Source organism: Protobothrops mucrosquamatus, unplaced genomic scaffold, assembly GCF_001527695.2.
Source record: "Protobothrops mucrosquamatus isolate PMUCROS unplaced genomic scaffold, P.Mucros_1.0 scaffold394, whole genome shotgun sequence".
NCBI lineage: Eukaryota > Metazoa > Chordata > Lepidosauria > Squamata > Viperidae > Protobothrops > Protobothrops mucrosquamatus.
The window spans coordinates 41,164-61,312 of NW_015386725.1; the positions used below are offsets into that span (position 1 = coordinate 41,164).

Genomic DNA, 20,149 nt, shown 5'->3' on the forward strand with positions numbered 1-20,149 from the left:
CAGAATGCTCAGAACGGAGTTCCGGCACCTTTTTGGGATGGAACCTTGTAGGGTAGGCAAGGCCGGTTGTATGATGTGTGTGAGTTCCGGCACCTTTTTTTTTTTTTTTTTTTTTTACAAAAACACTGCAAAAAGGTATCTATACTGTCTCTGTATCAATATATTTCTTTAAAATATATTGATAGAGCATCTCCCCCTCCCAAGTTTAGAGAAATAGAAGTAGATAGTAAAATTTTAAAAATTAATTAAAGTAGTTATAAGAGTCTTCTAGATACCCCATTTTGTTCTAACAGCCAGGGGTGTCAAACTGCCGGCCCATGGGCCGGTTGTATCATGTGTAGGCCACACCCACCCCAGCTCCAGCAATGGGAAAAAAGTCGCGATATGTCACAACATGTCACGTGATGCGGTGAGTTTGACACCCGTACAGTAGGCTATGATAGTTGATTAATAGTCACATGAACAAATAAGTTTGCTTTAATCCTGTTATGTCTTTTGCTGAATGCATTTATTTCAAATTAATCTATCTGGAATTATCAATGCAACTGATGTATTTTCTGTACTAGCAATTAATGTAAATTAGAATGTCTGTACTTACCCTTTACCATATGCTGGAATCAGATAAAGGTCTACCCCTATACTTTTTCATTAGCACCTAGTAAGGTAAGTTAGAATTTTAAACAATTATTCATGTCAAGTGAACTTTAGCACGGGCAATTATTGGTAAGTTTTATCAAGTTATTTGTTGCACACAGATGTCTGATACTGTAAATTTGTAAAGAAAGTGTGACAAATTCAGATAAATATAATTGGATGCTTGTAGCTAGATAACACTGTAGCATCTTAGTTTTGCTACTTGATTCGGTCTTTTTATCGTTTCATAACTAATCTTTACATTAATTTCAAGATGATGTGTGAAGTGATGCCGACCATCAGTGAGGCAGAGATTCCCTCCGGGGGAAGCGGAAACCGTGGTTCAGGTTCTCCCCTACAGTCGGATGCTGATTCCCATTTTGAGCAATTAATGGTATCCATGTTGGAAGAGCGTGATCGCCTCTTGGACACACTGCGAGAAAATCAAGAGACACTTGCATTGACCCAGGGTAAACTACATGAAGTTGGCCATGAGAGGGATTCTCTACAACGACAGCTTAATACTGCACTTCCTCAGGTATTTATTTAAATGAAAACATATTTAAATTTAAAAATGTTAAAATCAATATTTTAAGTTTAAATTCATTTCCCTAATGATTATTGGCCAGAAATAATAAACCTTCAAGGAGATTGTGTTTTTCAACAATTAACTTAGTAAAATAAAACACTGTTCTAGAGATTAGTACTTTTAATGGGATTTCTAGGAATGATGAAACAAAATATTTAATACGAGTGACAGAGTTTAAAAGGTTGCTTTATTGTCCTTACCCATTTAATTTAAAAATTCTACATTTTTTTTTATTCTGAAGGTGTGAGCAACTAAATCATAAGAGTTATTAAAGCGAAACATTTCTTGGACAATACTGTAGTGAAGAGAAAAATGTACTTGCCATGTAAGAAGATGTAATAAAGATATCTAATGATCATGTTTATAATGGTGGGCTTTCTCCTACAGAACTTAACATTAAACCAATGTTTGAAAAGAACTGTAGCTTTTTAAAAACTAGAGTAGAATGACAATTCTGGCTAGAGGAAAAATAAAAGGTATTTACATGATTAGCAGGTCTAGCATCCTGCTGTTCTTCTGACTGCACTAATGTTTTGTCATCATAATCTGTCCCTTTATCAGGAAAGACATGAAGTTTCAACTTTTAACTTATGGTTGTGGATCTGAAAAATGAAATTATGCAGCATATTGTGACTTAGCCACTATAGTCTTAGCTTTTGTCTCTGAAATTTCATATAAATAGCTTCAATATATTATTTTACTAGTCTGGCTGATTAAAAACTCTTAACAGTAGTGCATACAGTATTTTTTATGGAAAAGTCTGAGCTTTCTTTAAGAATGATTTGTCCAATGGCACCTATAGAACTTTACATCTGAGTGAAAATTTCATGTTTCCTGCATGGTAATAACAGCAGCACAACATAATTTTTCAGCAATATAACACTTCCCCAATATTTTGGTTGTGGTCATAAATATATTGTGGAAGAGGATCTTCACATATTAAAAGATAGGAAAACCAAGGATCATATGAATAGGATCCTTTATATAGATTCGTAATAGCCATAGCTTGATTACACTGGGTAATATATATATGAAGTATTATATTGTAAGCTACCCAGAATCATTGACTAAGATAGGTGGCCATAGGAATTGAACAAATAAATAAATTATAAAGTTGTTCAGATGAGCATATTTGTGTATGCCATACCTGGTATATATTTGTATGTATATATGTATATACATGCATACATATTTGAATATCATTTAGGAAGTCCAAATCTCTATGCTTCCTGTTGACAATTATTGGAAATTGTAATAAATTGTAACTCATTTCTCTGCTTCACTAAATTAGATAAACTGTGAATGATTAGAAGTCCCTTATGTGACATGTGGTAAAGATTCAATTTTTTTTAAAAAAATGGTTTTTATGGTAATTGTATTAAATATTACAATAAGAAAAGACAAGAACTAATACAAACTAAAAATAGAAAGTGCAGGAAAGTAGGAAGAAAAGAATATAGTAAAAGAAATATATAAACAAATGATTTCCCCCTTCATTATAACAAGCATAAACAATCATCACCTTCTCTTTAAAATACAATAGATTATCTCTTCTTCCCATATTTTATCTCTTGTCTATAAATAAATCTTTAAAACTTAATTGTTTAGTCTTGCTTAAGTCCATTAAGGGTCGTTTAATATAATAATAATGATAATAATAATAATAATAATAATAATAATAATAATAATAATAATAATATGATGATGATGATGATGATGATGATGATGATAAAGTTGGAAGGGACCTTGAAGGTCATCTAGTCCAACCCCCTGCTCAGGCGGGAAACCCTATACCATTTCGGACAGATGGCTGTCCAGTGTTTTCTTAAAAACTTCCAGTGTTGGAGCATTCACTGCTTCTGGAGGCAGGTTGTTCCACTGGTTAATTGTTCTAACTGTCAAGAAGTTTCTCCTTAGTTCTAGATTGCTCCTTAGTTCTAGGTTGTTGATAAAAATTATCTTTTTATCATTTTGTAAGCTGCCCAGAGTTGCTTCAACAGCACAATGGGTGGCATTTAAGTTTAATAACTAAAGAAATGGGTGGCATTTAGTTTAATAACTAAAGAAAAAAAATATGTTACTTTCTTTTTATAGTGTTGATTTTTAATTTCTTCTAAGACTGTCCTAGAACTTGATTTCTTTTCATTTTTTCTTTGATCCTTGACACAAAGTCCTTTAAGATTTTAACAAGCCTCTTTTGTAAATCCAATTTAAGAAAATTATCCAGATCACTCTTTTGGTTTGTTATTTGTATACTCTTTTAATTATTAAGACATCAACCGGTTTTATTTGTATATCTGGTGTAGCATCTTTTTCCATATCAATCTTGTAGCCTCTCATTTTTAAAGTCATTTTCAAATCAGGAATGTCTTCTCTGGTAAAACTTGTTCTTCAACCATAACATCTTTTAAACATAGTCTATCTCTAATGGTAGACATGTTTAAAATTAAGTTCTGGGTCCATGGTTCACAAATATCTTTAAATGTGTCCAGTTAATGTATTTTACTCCATTCTATTAGTGAAATTTAAGTATTTTTCTTCTTTAATTGTAATCTTTAGTTTCTTCTAATTCTCTCTAGTAGTCAACTTTAAAAATCTTTTCCTCTCTTCTTTTTAAAGAATTCAAAACATCATTTTCTCACATTCTTATAAGAATTCTTATAATTATTTTCAAAATCTTATTTTGAATCATACCTAGACCTTAATCCATTTGTAACTTTCCAAAATCAACATTCTAATCATCCATTTTCTGTTTATTCCAAAAGAAAAAAAATGAGGTCCTTAAACTTGCATTTAAAACTTTTGCTAAAGATTGAAGGAAACTCACCCAGTGCTCTAAAACCTGTCACTGCAACGATTCCTAATACCTGAAAGCAGTTAAGCAGTTGCCAAAAGTGATTAAGAAATGAGACTTGGCAAATCTTAGATCCATATAGGCTGCATTATGTCTGTGAGCTGCTTGAAATCGTTGGCTCCTAGCCCGTCAACTTACAAGTTGACCACAAAAACCTCAGTTTCTGCAGTCTGTTCATGAGAAACAGCTGTTTGGAGAACAAGTGGTTGATTTCATGATCTCTGCTTTTCCTGGAGAGACTTTGCAGTCTAGCCACTGATCTCTAATGCAATTCTGACCCTGCTCCTTTAGGGATTTCTAGTTCACTATGAATCCTCACTAGAAGTCATCCCAATTGAAAATTAGTGCCTGTTTTTTTTCTTACTCTGGGTGTGGTCCATTTAACCCCCCCCCCCATCTTAACATAACCTTTGTGTTCCTTAGTGGTTTTGTAGGAAATTTGCAGACAAAAGTATTTCTTCTGAGATTAATATTAATATTAAATCTATGAGATAAATAGATTTAGGGTATCTTGTGCTTAAGGGTTCCACCCTCCCCCTTCCAAAGAGCATGTTTATATCCCTTTGTTTTGTTTTAATGGCAATTAATAGGAAAATGAAGGAATTTGTTTACCCTTCATTCTCTCTGGATTATTTTTTTAGAAATTTGTAAGAAAATACATCATTCATAAACACTGAGAAAAACATGTAAAATATCTTAAATGGTAGATTTAGGGGAGGTGTTGTTAAAAATTAATAAACTGCTCAGTCATAGTCATAGAAATGAAGGACTTGAACCTTATAGTTTTTGCCTAATAAGATATGGTAGATATAATTTTCTTTTGAAACTGAATCTGTTTTTGAAGTAAATTCATATATTTGGCTAATATTTATATTTAAAGAATTTAAGCTGCAGAGCCATATACTTTTAGAGTATAACACTTAATAATTGCTTATTTTGAATGCAGGCCTAATTAAGCATCTTGCTTTGACAATGTATTGCATTTAATTTGTATTTGAAACACGTCCAGTTAAAAATTGTCTTGTGAAAATTGAAATTAAGAGAAGAATAGAATACAGACTTAATGATTCATTTTATTTTGGAATTAGACTTAGAAGATTTAGAAGAAAGAAGACATTTAATCCTACTATGTCAAAAGAATATTAAAGTTAAGATAGATAGCTACACCAAAGCAAAGTGCGGAGTGGACTGACTAAATGTAGTCAGAAACTGTTTAAGAGACGATATTTGATAATCTAGATTAAATTTGCAGCATTTGCTTAAAAGGTAGCTACAGCTTTTGAATGCCTAAAAGCATAATGGAGAAGTATATTGGTAACTAAATATATTTATATTATGAAATTAAATATTAACTTTAAGAGAATGAGAAATATAAACCCCAGAGTTGATGATCTGGTGCTTTTTAAAAGTATAGGTAACTTTTTGTGTTTAGAGACAATATTTGAAAGGAGGCAATAGATTCTTTCAGAATGGCTGCCATGATGCATATGACCCCTTAAAATCACTTGTTTTTCAGAAGAAACTCTCTCTAATCTCCTTAAGACAGAATACTTCTTACATTTGCTAGTCAGCTCAATCATTTGCTAGTCAGTCAGATGCAACAGATTTCTGATGAGAATTTGAGAAAAAACATCTTTTGTGTACACCTAATACATAACTAACTTTTAATTAAGCAAGAGCAATATTGTTACATATTGCTTTTGCCTGTAATTTCTTATGATTTAAGTCTGCTTGAAGTAATATACCGTGGTATATTTGCTCTAATTACTGAGTTCATGGTTTAATCCATATCCAAATAAATTGAATTATATAAGATTTGGCCATAAAAAAAGATTTGTAAGTCATTCATGGTAGCTTAAAATGTTAAGCCATAATATGACATGCTAGGTTTTGATTTAGTCTGTGGCATGTATCCACCAAATTGTAGGTTTTTTTCAAACCTATACAAACCTAGTTGAGATCAGAACTTAATGAACCAAATTCACAGTTAACCTACATTGTATATTGGAGTTAAAAAAGATACAATGAGTACCCTATCTTTACTGGGAAAGATGGTCTTGGAAATGTCATGGAGGATACTATTGCAATCTTAAGCAGAGCAGAAACCTACCTACTATGAATATTGAATATTCATGATATCTATTTGGCTTGTTTTATTAGATGTACAGTGAGGGAAAATAATATTTGATCCCCTGCTGATTTTGTATGTTTGCCCACTGACAAATAAAGGATCAGTCTATAATTTTAATGGTAGGTTTATTTTAACAGTGACATACAGAATAACAACAAAAAAATCTAGAAAAATGCATTTCAAAAAAGTTATAAATTGATTTGCATTTTAATGAGTGAAATAAGTATTTGACCCCTTCGCAAAACATGACTTAGTACTTGGTGGCAAAACCCTTGTTGGCAATCACAGAGGTCAGACATTTCTTGTAGTTGGCCATCAAGTTTGCACACATTTCAGGAGGGATTTGTCCCACTCCTCTTTGCAGATCCTCTCCAAGTCATTAAGGTTTTGAGGTTGACGTTTGGCAGATCGAACCTTCAGCTCCCTCCACATATGTTCTGTGGGTCTAAGGTCTAGAGACTGGCTATGCCACTCCAGGAGCTTAATGTGATTCTTCTTGAGCCACTCTTTTGTTGCCTTGGCCGTTTGTTTTGGGTCATTACCCATCTATGACCCATTTTCAATGCCCTGGCTGAGGGAAGGAGGTTCTCACCCAAGATTTGACAGTACATGGCTTGTCCATCGTCCCTTTGATGTGGTGAAGTTGTCCTGTCCCCTTAGCAGAAAAACATCCCCAAAGCATAATGTTTCCAACTCCATATTTGACGATGGGGATGGTGTTCTTGGGGTCATAGGCAGCATTCCTCTCCTCCAAACACGGCAAGTTGAGTTGATGCCAAAGAGCTTGATTTTGGTCTCATCTGACCATAACACTTTCACCCAGTTCTCCTCTGAATCATTCAAATGTTCACTTGCAAACTCGAGACTGGCCTGTTCATATGCTTTCTTGAGCAGGGGGACATTGCAGGCGCTGCAGGATCCTTCATGGAGTAGTGTGTTACCAATTGTTTTCTTGATTACTGTGGTCCCAGCTGCCTTGAGATCATTGACAAGATCCACCCTTGTAGTTCTGGGCTGATTCCTCACCGTTCTCATGGTCATTGAAACTCCACGGGGTGAGATCTTGCATGGAAGACTGAGGGAGATTGACAGTTAGTTTGTGTTTCTTCCATTTGCGAATAATCACATCAACTGTTGTCACCTTCTCACCAAGATGCTTGGCAATAATCTTGTAGCCCATTCCAGCCTTGTGTAAGTCTACAATCTTGTCTCTGACATCCTTGGACAGCTCTTTGGTCTTGGCCATGGTGGAGAGTTTGGAATCTGATTGATTGATTGCTTCTGTGGACAGTTGTCTTTTATACAGGTAACAAGCTGAGATTAGAAGCACTCCCTTAAGAGAGTGCTCCTAATCTTAACTCGTTACCTGTATAAAAGACACCTGGGAGCCAGAAATCTTACTGATTGATAGGGGATCAAATACTTATTTCACTCATTAAAATGCAAACCAATTTATAACTTTTTTGAAAAGTGTTTTTCTGGATTTTTTTGTTGTTATTCTGTCTCTCACTGTTAAAATACACCTACCATTACAATTATAGCCTGATCATTTCTTTGTCAGTGGGCAAACGTACAAAATCAGCAGCGGATCAAATAATTTTTTCCCTCACTGTAGGAACTCATTGTGTTTTGAACATCAGATTTTCAGCAATTAGCTTAATCCACACATCCTTTTATTTTTAATATTTATTGATTGCATTTTGATTTATGTTTTGTATATTGCTAATGTAAACCAGAGCATATTTTTCAAAACAGAAATACGAATGTGACTGATTCTTGAGTAGTTAAGAGCCAGTCTATTACATAGATTAAAGTGTGGGACTAAGAATGGTGAGATTCAGGTTTGAGTCTACCCAGTATGTGATGCTGGGCCAGTTACTTACTCTGAGCCAAACTTAATAACCAGGGCTGCTGTTTTGGGAATAGAATGGAAAACCCATGTAAGCGGCTTTGAGCTCTTGAAGAAAAGGTAAAATGTAAGTCTGTCAAATCATAACTTTTGCTTATTTCAATCAAATAATAATTATGGCTGAATAAAAATCATATGAACTTATAAACATAATACCTAATGAGAATAGAATACTCAGATATTTAAATTTTAAATAAGTTATTTTAATTGACAGATGGAAATGAAACTAGTATTATATATAAATACTTTGATGCCATCCTGAAATTCTTAAATTAGAGGTTTATGTTTTTAGAATTACGAACTGAATATTTAAAATTCAATAAAATATGCAGAAAATTTGTTAGTTTCTAAATAACTTGTAACACTTAAAACTCCAACTTGTTAAAAGTTTGAATTTAGTACAAATCTAACCTGTGTTTTTTAAAAATGCTACATCAGATTTTTCTGACCTTTATATTGATTGACTGATTTTTTTTAATCAGTGTAGAAATATGCCGTCTTAAATTGATTTTGTGTGGTGTAATTCTTGGAGTACATACAGTTTATTAAATCTCATAGCACATGGTAAAAATACTTTTTGCTTCAAATGAATGAAAATTTGATATATTAACACGATTAAATCTGGTATATATTTTCATAGAGATATATCCTATTTTGCCTCATGGAATGTTGTAGTTGTAGAATAAGACATTATTTCATTATATTTCTGATATATAGTTTGATGTATTCTGATGTATTTGGGGTACATAATAGTTTAATTGTAATATAGCGTCATTCATATGTTTTTCATTATACAGGTAGTTTTTGCGTAGCAACTGCCTCATTCAGCAACCATTCAGTTATGATGGAACTGAAAAAAATAATGACTAGTGCCCTCATTTACATCCTTCACAGCATCCCTCAGTCACATGATTGCCATTACAGTCAGTACACATGTTCTTTGCCTGATCTTTTGTTTTTTGTTTTTTTCCCTTTGCAGAACAGAGAGATCTGATGGGAAGGGATTACAAGAAAATAAGTGGGCACACAATGTGGAATACACCAAGCTGTTTGCTGGCTTACTCTCTTGTAATCCCTTCCTCTCCAATGTAAATAAAGCATTAATTCCTTTCCTGCTAATTATAACAGGGAAGGGTGCATTCCAAAGAGTGGGGGAGTAATTAGGAGACAAACAAAACTGGAAGCTGTGAAATTAATTAGTTTTTTACTTTCAGGTTTGTTATCCCAGTCCCTCAGTTAATTTTCCAAAGGGTGGGAAAGTGGGGAAAAGGGAAACATAGTTGTGGTCATGCGTTTTCTCACTTACTGCCGATTGCACTTAATGATAGAGCTGCTGGTTCCAAGTGTGGTTGCTAAATGAGAACTACTTGTAATTTATACAATCACTTCATTTGCATGCTAGCTAGGGCTGATAGAAATTGAAGTTCAAAACGTTTGGTGACACTATGCTACTTATATAAAATTTGAATCCTTTTACATATGTAGCAGGATTTATTTGGTTCTTCTCACCCATTCATCTTGATTATACTTCTACTTTCCTCACCAAATGGCAGCACCTGCTGATCTTGTCTAACTATAGAGGCTAAGCAGGCCTGAACGTGTTTGGTTTTTTGACTAGAGAACTAGCAAAGGATAACAGGGGTGTATATTAGACTAAGACGTCTGAAAATATTCAGGAATGAAGCAATGGCAAGCTCCTTCTATACTGTTGTCTTATTGTAGTCACCACAAATCAAACTTATGTAACTGGTCTGGAGGATTCCCCCAGATATGTAGAGCACATTTCAGGAGATGGTTAGGGAAGAAGATGCAATTGTTCTACTAGTAGATATATCTTAATCTTTTAATATTAAAACATTTTGAAATAGTAAACTAGCATTTGGATATATAGTATTTGAAATTGTAGCCTTTATGTTGAATCATTTAATTGATCTTTGTGAAAAAAAATACATGATGAGAAGCACATGCAAATATTGACTAAATTATTAAAAGTTGTAGTTGGAATTGCATGGTGAATTATAGTTATTTAGTTTGTGAAATGTAGAATGCAGTTTGCAAGGAAGAACATTGAAATAATAAAACTGTATTTTCAAAATTCCTTCATGGTAACATAACATAGGCGGTAGTTTTGTCTAATTAATTGTTCTGCTTTACAATAGATTATGTTGTATAATACTGAAAGCAGAGCGTAATAGAAACAGGCAAAATTAAAAATATAGTATAAACATTTTTAGCAACTGATTTGTTTTCCAAGTTGCTGGATTTAAAATTCTGGATTTTGCTGTGAATTTTAGTTACTAAAGAGAAGAAAAGAAAATTAAACCATTTAAAATATTAATGTTCATTTTGTATTGATGGCATAAAACACTTAAATGTTTAATTTTCTTTATTTCTAGTTACACATGTTCTGATGTAAGTAACAGAAAGCTCTTCTCACCACATTTTACATCCTCTACACTTCAGTAAATTCTTAAAGCCTCTTAAGTCAAGTCTACCAGTTCTGTCTGCTTGCATTCCAATATGATGACCCAAGTAAGCAGAAAAGCTTAGTTGCTTTACTGTATAACCTTTTGATTATTGTCGTGAAATATGTTTCTTGATTCTGCTACTGCTAAAAAGCCAAATTAGAAATAGATTTGAAATAGCATTTCATTCTTTTTTATTCAGGAAATAACTTTTGTATTTTATTCTTTTATGTTCTTTATTTTAATTAGGATATGTAAGAATAGTAAAATGTAAACAGTGGTACGTGCCATCAGTTAAACATCACAAAAATTTCTTTCTACCTTTTTATCTGTGCAAAATCAGTTCCAAAGTGACAATATAATAACATTCATCAGTATGCATAGCATTTGTCAAAATAAAGATTTAGTTCTTAACGCTTAAGATTCTGATAGTTATCATTGTTCAGTAATATTTTCATTAATTTTTAATATCATTTATCTTTTAATGTGAGCTGTTAGCAAAAATGAAAATTCTAATTTTCTAAGTGTACAATATCTAAAAATGGTGTAAGACGCAATTAATGCTTTTAAGATTTATTGAAAAAAGGTTCTTTTTCCTGTGTTACAAACTTGTTGAATTAGAATTACTGGATTATTCAATTATTTTAAAACATTTTTTTATCCTTTGCATTATGCATTAAAAAAGAGGTGATTTAGAGAAATGCTTTTCCTCTCCCTCCTCAAATGCTGCAGATAAATGCATTAAAAAAGGATAACAGAATATTGCCAACTTTAAACGCACAAAGACAATTTTCATATAAAATACTGCTAAATTTTCTTTTTAGGTAAATTAAACATAGGAGGGTTGCATTAGAAAAAAAAGTTGAGTAGTTATAGTTGCTTAAAACGTAAGCTATTGCCATATACTTCTTTTACATGTTGTTGCATATGGGGCAAAATCTATAAAGGCAATAGGTTCGTTATGAAGTTATACAGTACATAGCAAGTTTGATTCTCCAATTCCTGGGTTAAAAAGGGGGGGAAAAGAACTATTATTTGCTGTAAGCTTTCCCTTAATTTAAAATGGCAGTAGTTGGATTTCTAAAAATTATCCCTGACTGTCAAAAGATACATATATTTTTCTGATGATCAGTTGATTATTTTTCCCCCATTAGTCAAATAGTCAAGTATTTTAAAGGTATTAACATGATAAAAGCAAAATCATCATAGTAAATATCAACTGCTGTCCAGAGCAATCTGTTTTGTTTGTTCAGAATTATTAATCATTGCATAAAACACTTAAAACAATAATGAACTTCATTATATTTGTATTCTAAACTGTATTAAAACAGGTTTTCCTGCCTTTCTCACACATTCTGTAAGTAGATTAGTGTATCTCATTCCTAAATAAGGATTAGAGATTGAATTTCTGGAGGGAGCTGCAACAGAAAGAAGCTAAACAGTTTTTAATCAGCTGTTTCTGTATTCCTAGAAAGAGGTGAACATGGAATTGTAATCTATTTTAGTTTCATAGCAATGAAATGTTTTTAAAGTTTGCTCTTGTGGGGACTTTTCCTCAGGCAATGTGACAGAATTCACAAACTTAATAAAATTCTCAGGTGTTTGGAAGGACTGTCAGAGGAGTAGTAGAAAACTGACCTTTCACACATCCATGAATCTTTTTCTCTATTTTGTTTCTTCAATTCCACACTGTGAATAATACCTAGACATGAAAGATTACATGGCATAAGGAAGAAAAATTTACATTGAGTCTTACATGAAGGGATAAGAGTGAGCCTCTTGATCCTCACCATCACCTGCTTTACTCAGGTCATGAAACAAATCAAGCAGTGCCATGTGGGTGTTTGTGTGCGCATGGGTGCATATTCATTATGTCATAAACTAATGAAGTCTTGCTTGTCTATGTTGAAGAAAGGGGAAATGTAATAGGCAATTTCTGGCCATTCAGGGAGAGGCTTTGGAGAACAATTATATTAGTCCAATATATTAAGAGGAAAGTAAGAACCTTCAGCAAAAATATCTCTGTCCTATACTGCTTAAGATGTATCAGAAACTTCAATATCAGATTTTCTGGAATTAGGATATTAATATCAATTATCTTGATATTAACTGAAACACAAATAATTGTTATTGTTTAAATCATCATTGTTGGATTTCCCTTAATAGCTTATTATTTTGCTCAGTTCACCTGACTACAGAGATGGTTCATAAAGAACATAAAAGCAACTGGTAAAAAAGAATACAGTAAAATCAATCCAAGAAGAATTACACTGATGAATACTTTAAGTGCCAGTGTCTTTAAAAATACTGTAATGAAATATTTTGGGCATAATACTATGATAGTGTAAGAATGCATGCCAAAAAAGCGACATAAACATCGAACATAAACTGTGTGGCTGGAAAATGTGAGAAAGATTGTTTGAACATATAATATGTTCTGGAGTTATGCAAACTATATTTAATATTCTTATTAATAGCATTACAGTATTTGCTACCCCTTTCTAAAATACTCAAACATGGATATATAGACACATACAAATTGTATTCCTGTGTTCTGAGAATAGTTTAAGAGATGTGTTTATTTTTGTCTCTAAGGGTAAAGCCAGAAGTTTAATTGAAGAAAAATATGTAAAGCATCTGCAAGTTGTAGACTGATGCATCTGGTGTAAATCTAAGTACTCTCAGACAGATTATTGTCTCCAATATGGCGTCACCAGACAGTGGGAAGTTTATTTAAACTCATTCATGTAGAAGTAGTATAGTACGGCAATAATTTATACCAAGCTTTTGTATTGGGATAATATTTGGATCAAATACTTCATTTGAGTGTCATAATGAACTGATGTCTTGCTGGCTTTTACTGGTTAGCAAGACAGCTTTTGTAAGGGAAATTGTTACTGGATACAGGATCCAAGCTGGTGTAATTCTCTGTAGTAAAGGAGAATTCATTGAGATCTGGTTGTCCTAATTGGACTTCTGCTGACAGTACTGATTCATGCTGGATTTGGATTTTGTTTTCTTTACCTAAGGAATGAGCTACGAAGTGAAGACAGATTAAGTTTTGTTTAGAAATAGTGATCACCTACTAAAATATTTTTTAAGCTGCTGGGGACAGAGGAAGTTACTTTTTTTGCTTTCTTTCTCTTTTGCTTTTCTTTTCCCCACTCCCTCCTTTTTCTTTCTTTTTCTTGCAGTTTTCTTTTGTAATTTGTATTGATTTTTATTCTTTATCTTGAAGGACTCCTGCTTTTTAGAGGAACTGACTGAAATCTCAGTAATTCTAAATTTATTTGTTAAAACCATCAGTCAATGAAATATGTTTTATGTAGATTTCATAAATGTTAGTTACAGCAATGAGAAAAAAATACTGGGTTCACTTATTGCTATAATTATACACACACACACACACACACACACACACACGCCTAAATTCATCCTGTACATTCTAAGCAAATATTTAGAAGAATGTCATTTTACATCATAAATACATTTTATTAGGAAATACTTGTATTTACAGATCTCTTCATTTTTATTTGCATAGTAATTATATTTCACAGAAAAATCTCTGCAGTTACAGTACTTCAAAGATAAACATCTCAATTTAAATTGAACACAATATGTAAATGGACTTGCATGTATATGTTACAGTACTCTGATGACAACCATGGGAGTAAAATTACATAATAATAAATGTGAAGTTTATTATTTTGCTTATTTTTGTTATGAGGACTATGGTAGTTTGGGTAGATTGAATATGCATTTTGTGTAGAAGAAAAATTGTATGTTATGCAATACTGTTGTACTTTAAGGGGTATTGTGACAATCATATGAATTATGTTTTAGTTAATGTTCTTACTTCCTTGGGTGGTGGCAGTTTATGCAAAACTAGAATTTATTGAGCCAGATCGATTACTTTCAAAAGTAATTGATAAATTAATTTTACTCCAACCTTATAGAAAACTAGGTAAGAGCCTTGTTTCTCTGAAGCTGTTTTTGTTCTGAAAGTTTTACCCATTTTAATCCATATAGCTGGACTTAGTCACTAATCACTCTGTAATTCTACACACCGAAAGTAATAACTAATGATTTGGTTAATATTAAAATGGTAGCAGGCTAAAAGCCTGTAATATTTTATGGAGAATTTCTTATAAGCGATAACAGACTTAGTTTTGCCAACTGTTGCCACAAATGGATTGTTAGTTCTGCCTGGGTGCATTTATCATCAAATTTATTTTATCCTGGCTACAATAGGTCATTGTATGAATTTGGGCCAATCACTGATTTTTTTAGGGGAAAAGTTTTCTCATTGACCTCCAGTTCCCGTTTCTTCCTGAATTTGTGTGAGAAGATGTTGATACGAACTGCGTAATTTCTGGCACTATTTCTTTGTCAGAAGTTATACTCTGTTCTAAACCAGAAAACGTAGCTAAGTCTTGTAGAATAGCTAGAGCAAGGAATTCTATCGGAAGATGTAATAATAATCAAAATTATAATATTTGTGTATGCCAGAATGATCCAACATCATATAATAGAATTCAGTTTACATACTTAAAATAAGGTGTGGATTTAATATTAGCATTACTATTCTTTAAAAACAAGAACATGCCCTTGAGTTGAGATGGTCTTCAGGTAATAACATAAACAGAACTATGCTGTTTTCTTGACATTAATGCAGAATATCCAACATTGGAAATAGAAGGCTTTGGATGAAATAGAATGGCTAGTGTTGAGTATTGTTCTATAAAGAATAATCATAATTGCTAGAAGTGATATTAAGATACCCTGCATAGTGATTTTGTTTTAGTATAACATCAGTCAAAGTTATATATAGCCTATAATTTATATGCTGTATATAATGCATATTGCTGTAAATGTTCATAATTTGCTTATATTTCAGGAGTTTGCAGCACTTACTAAAGAGCTCAATGTATGCAGAGAGCAACTGCTTGAAAGGGAAGAGGAAATTGCAGAATTGAAAGCAGAAAGAAACAATACAAGAGTCAGTTCATCTTCTGGTATCATTTGTTTCTATTTTGTGTTAGGATTTTTTCTTGAAATGGAATCTTACATGTAATTTTGGGTTTTTTTTATAAGTGAATAAAAATATTAATTTTATTCATCTGCCTTAATTTCAAAAATGGCTATCTCCACTAGTAAGAAAAACATTTCATGTTTCAAGACTGTATATTTATCTTACATAATAATACTGTAGGATAATTTATTCTCTTGTTATTAAATATGCTTTTCATACACCAAAACTGTTAACTTTCTAACTGTAGATCTCCGCGATCCTTTAACTGAGTTTTCTGAAGAGACTAAAAGCTAATCCTTGCAGTCACTAGCTTAACCTATTAATCCAGGATTTTATTACACCATATGTATATCAGAAAGGCAAACTCAACTGGCTGTCATGAACTTACACTTCATTAGATGCATCACTATTTAATGAATGCAAAATCATTCAAAGCAAGTATTGGCAATCCATGATTTACATGCACTCTTGTGAAACCTGAAATCTGTCAAGCGCAAAATTTGCTGATAAATCTTTTCTGAACAATTTCTACTTCTTTAAAGGGATTAAAGTTAGATATACATTTTTGAAAGAAAAGTGTTCAAGATGGTATATACCAGTGTTTCTCAACCTTGACAATTTTAAGGCATGTGGACTTCAACTCCCAGAATTCCACAGCCAGCAATGCTGGCTGGAATTCTGGGAGTTGAAGTCCACATGCCTTAAAATTGTCAGGGTTGAGAAACACTGGTATATATAGTCAGAGTTTATAACATATTTAAATAGCACTCTTTCCTTCTTTTAAAATGGCCTACTTTTAAAAGAGTGTAGGTGAACAAACTACTTCAAATTAAAACAGTGAGAATGTAGAAGTGTGCATGATTATATGCTTCCCTAACAAAGTTTCAGTGTGTTTGTGTAGATTAGTTTTGTAGTAATTTAACCTTTAAAATCTCCTCCCCAATATCATTCACTTTAAAGTGATGCAGCAAAGTTCTTTTGTAACAGGTAAGGCTTATTATGACATGGAGAAATTCCTGCTGTATTTATATGTTCTATAGCAGGAGTCTTCAAACTTGGCCCTTTTATGAAGTGTGGACTTCAACTCCCAGAATTCCTCAGCCAGCGTACCTGGCTGAGGAATTCTGGGAGTTGAAGTCCACACGTTATAAAAGGGCCAAGTTTGAAGACCCCTATTCTATAGAGTATTAAAAAAATGTAGATGATATGGACATCTCCTAAGTCTATAAAACTAAATAATGCTTATACTATTACAGTTATATTCCTAGTTTTAAGGTAACTTACAGGTAGCTCTTGATTTACATCCATGAGTGCACCCACAATTTCGGTCATAAGTAGCGATGGTCATAAAGTGGGTTGCCCCATGACAGACCCAATTTTATGACCTTTTTGTGATCTTTAAGCAAATGCCGCAGTTATTAAGCAGATGCCACAGTCATTAACTGAATGTCACGATTGTGAAACAAACCTCTTGTTTGCTATGGGGTGGTTTTTGTCAGAAATCAGAAGTAAACACTGGTTTCTGGCAAAAACATTGTAAATCACAGATGTGGGGTGCTGCAAATGGCGTAAATACAGGCAGTTGCTGAGAGTCCAAAATGTGATCACATACTGTGTGGGATGGACATCAGAACTTCAGAACTATCATAAATCCCATGCTTGTGGTCTGTCAGAACTTCGAACAGTTGCTAAGGGACTGGTCATAAGTCATGTACTACCTGATTAAATCAGAAACATTTAACATTATAATGTTCTCCATTATATAGCTCAAGAAGATAAACATAAGCATATTATTATTTTCTTTGCATTACTTCAGTTCAGCGTTAGATGAATATTTTTTGTGCACTTAGTCTTTAGACACCAATTAATAAGAATTAAGGACTAGACTGTGGTGATATTGTTTTTTAAAAATATAGGAAAAAATGAAAGCTTAGTTTTTCATAGTTTTGAATAATGAGTAGATTGCTGTGTACATTATGAAAGTGCATTTCTTTCTATAAGTTATGTTCAGCTTCAAAAATGATACTATATAATACCTGGGTATAACTTGCATAACTTTACAGAGAAGCAGAAACAAAGTGATACTTCTGTCTCACTGATAGTAAAATATGTTTGAATATCATTTTCTTCAGTTCAATATATCTTGCTTTTTTCTCATATAATTGCATTTGATTTTCAGTTACTACTAGAACATTTGGAATGCCTCGTCTCCCGGCATGAAAGGTCTTTAAGAATGACCGTAGTAAAAAGACAAGCTCAATCGCCAGCTGGTGTTTCTAGTGAAGTTGAAGTTCTCAAAGCACTAAAGTCTCTATTTGAACATCACAAAGCCCTTGATGAAAAGGTAAATGTTTACTGATGTTTTTTCTTTATTAATTGTATTTATTTATTCATTCATTCATTCATTTTATGGAATTCATTAAGGCTGCCCAGAGTTTCCAAGAAAACTCTGGGCAGTGTACAGTAACTCCCAATATAAATGTTAAAAACATACAGTAACTATTAATTTATTAGTATAAAAATAGTTCTTTCATTTTTTTTATCTAAGAGAAATCTGTTGTTTTTTTTAAATGAAGAATATAGACTAAACATCTATTGGTGTTGTTTGTACATCAACAGACCAAAATTCAAAATGAGTGTTGTAAATTGGTCTAAATCAGAGGTCCCCAACATTTTGGGCACCAGGGTCTGGTGCCATGGAGAGAGGTTTTTCCACGGACTGGAGGGTGCATGGTTTTGTGTGCTGCCTGCATCTTGCAGATGGAGCTTTGCTTGTTTGTGCGGATCGGTTGCTGGCATGCCACGGCCCGATACTGGTCCATGGGGACCCCTGGTCTAAATCATAAAATGAAGCAAAAATAAATATTGCCTTTCCATCTTTTCAGGTAAAGCTTATTATTACTGTTGCCTCGGCTCTGGTACACGACATAAATCACAATTACTATAGCAGTATTGGTATTAATTTAAATTTCTGCTCTGACAATTCATTTAACTTATGAAGTTTGGGGGGAGAGGGTAGTCCAGCACCTCCATGGATGGACTACAGTTTCCATAATACTTCATAGCCATTTCCATAATTATTGGCCATATGACTAGTCTGAAAGGATACCCAATTGTCTACCCCATTCTCCTTTCTGTTACAGAAACATTTTGCCATTCCCGACAAACCTAGCAGACAACCTTGACTCCCCAAAAGTAGAGAAGGGAACTAGCGGATCAGCCACATTACATTTAATTGTCACTAACAGATGAAATGTTAGAAAGTGTTGAAACCACAGGAACCTTGGGGGGGAGTGATCATGCAATATTGGAATTCAACATTATGCAAGTACAACAATAGAACATAGTCAAACTAGAGTCTTGGACTTTAAGAGAGCTAATTTCAATAAACTTGGAGAAAGCTTAGGAAGGATTCCATGGATGAGAATCCTCAAGGGGAAACAACTCAAGAAGCTTGGGAAATTTTGAAAAGTGAAATTATAAAAGCCCAGTTTAGCACAATACCAACGAAGAAGAAAAATAAAAGCTCTCAAAAGAAACCAGTATGGCTGCATAAAGAACTCTCTGATAAATTGAAAGACAAAATGGACAAGTTTAAAAAGTGGAAAGAGGGGCACACATAACTAAGGCAGAATATAAGCAAATAGCCCGAGCCTGGAAAGATGAAGTGAGGAAAGCTAAGGCTCAAAAAGAACTAAGGCTTGCGACAAAAGTAAAAAATAATAAAAATAGCTTCTTTTAACATGTAAAAAAACAAGGAAAACATTAAGGAGATGATTGGTCCATTAGTGGGAGAAAGTGGCAAGAAGGTGACAAGCAACAGGGAGAAAGCAGAACTACTTAACTTGTTTTTTTGTATCTGTCTTTACACAAAGGGAAAAAACAGTCCAACCTATCTAAAATAGTACTGTAAAAAAACAGATTAGAAACACAAGAAAATGGTAAGTGAGCACCTATCCATCCTAGACGAATTGAAATCACCAGGACCAGATGGATTACACCCCAAGGTTCTGAAGAAACTAGCAGATGTGATCTTAGAACCACTGAACTATATCTTTCAAAGATCCTGGAGAACTGGGGAACTACCAGAAGTCTGGAAAAAAGCTGATGTAGTTCCCATCTTCAAAAAAGAAAAAAAAAGTGGATCCAGGAAACTACAGATCTATCAGCCTGACCTCAATACCTGGGAAGATTCTGAAAAAGATAAGCAATGAATCAGCGAACATCTAGAGGCAAACAAAGTCATTACCAAAAGCCAACATGGGTTTGTCAAAAACAGATTGTGCCAGACAAATCTTATTGTATTCTTTGACCAGGTGACAAAATTAGGGGACCAGAGGAATGCTGTGGATATAATTTCCTTTGACTTTAGAAAGGCATTTGATAAAGTAGACCACAACCTACTTCTTGATAAAATAGAAAAATGTGGGTTAGACAGCATCACCATCAGATGGATTTGTAACTGGCTGACCGGCCTTACTCAGGGTGTGATCCTCAATGGAACTGCATCTACATGGAGAGAAGTGTGTAATGGGG

General features: G+C 33.4%; 1 protein-coding gene across 2 annotated transcripts in view; it reads left to right on the forward strand.

The window, feature by feature from the left end:
• The first annotated feature begins 734 nt into the window (after nt 1–734).
• The window catches only part of PPFIA1 (PTPRF interacting protein alpha 1), a 54,466-nt gene continuing 35,051 nt past the window's right edge, over nt 735–20,149 (forward strand). For both annotated transcript variants that reach the window (XM_015816006.1, XM_015816007.1), the window contains exons 1-3: nt 735–1,171; nt 15,479–15,580; nt 17,793–17,957. In XM_015816006.1, coding sequence (XP_015671492.1) covers nt 908–1,171; nt 15,479–15,580; nt 17,793–17,957 — 531 coding nt within the window. In that variant the 5' untranslated portion in view covers nt 735–907. The remainder of the gene's footprint in view (nt 1,172–15,478; nt 15,581–17,792; nt 17,958–20,149) is intronic.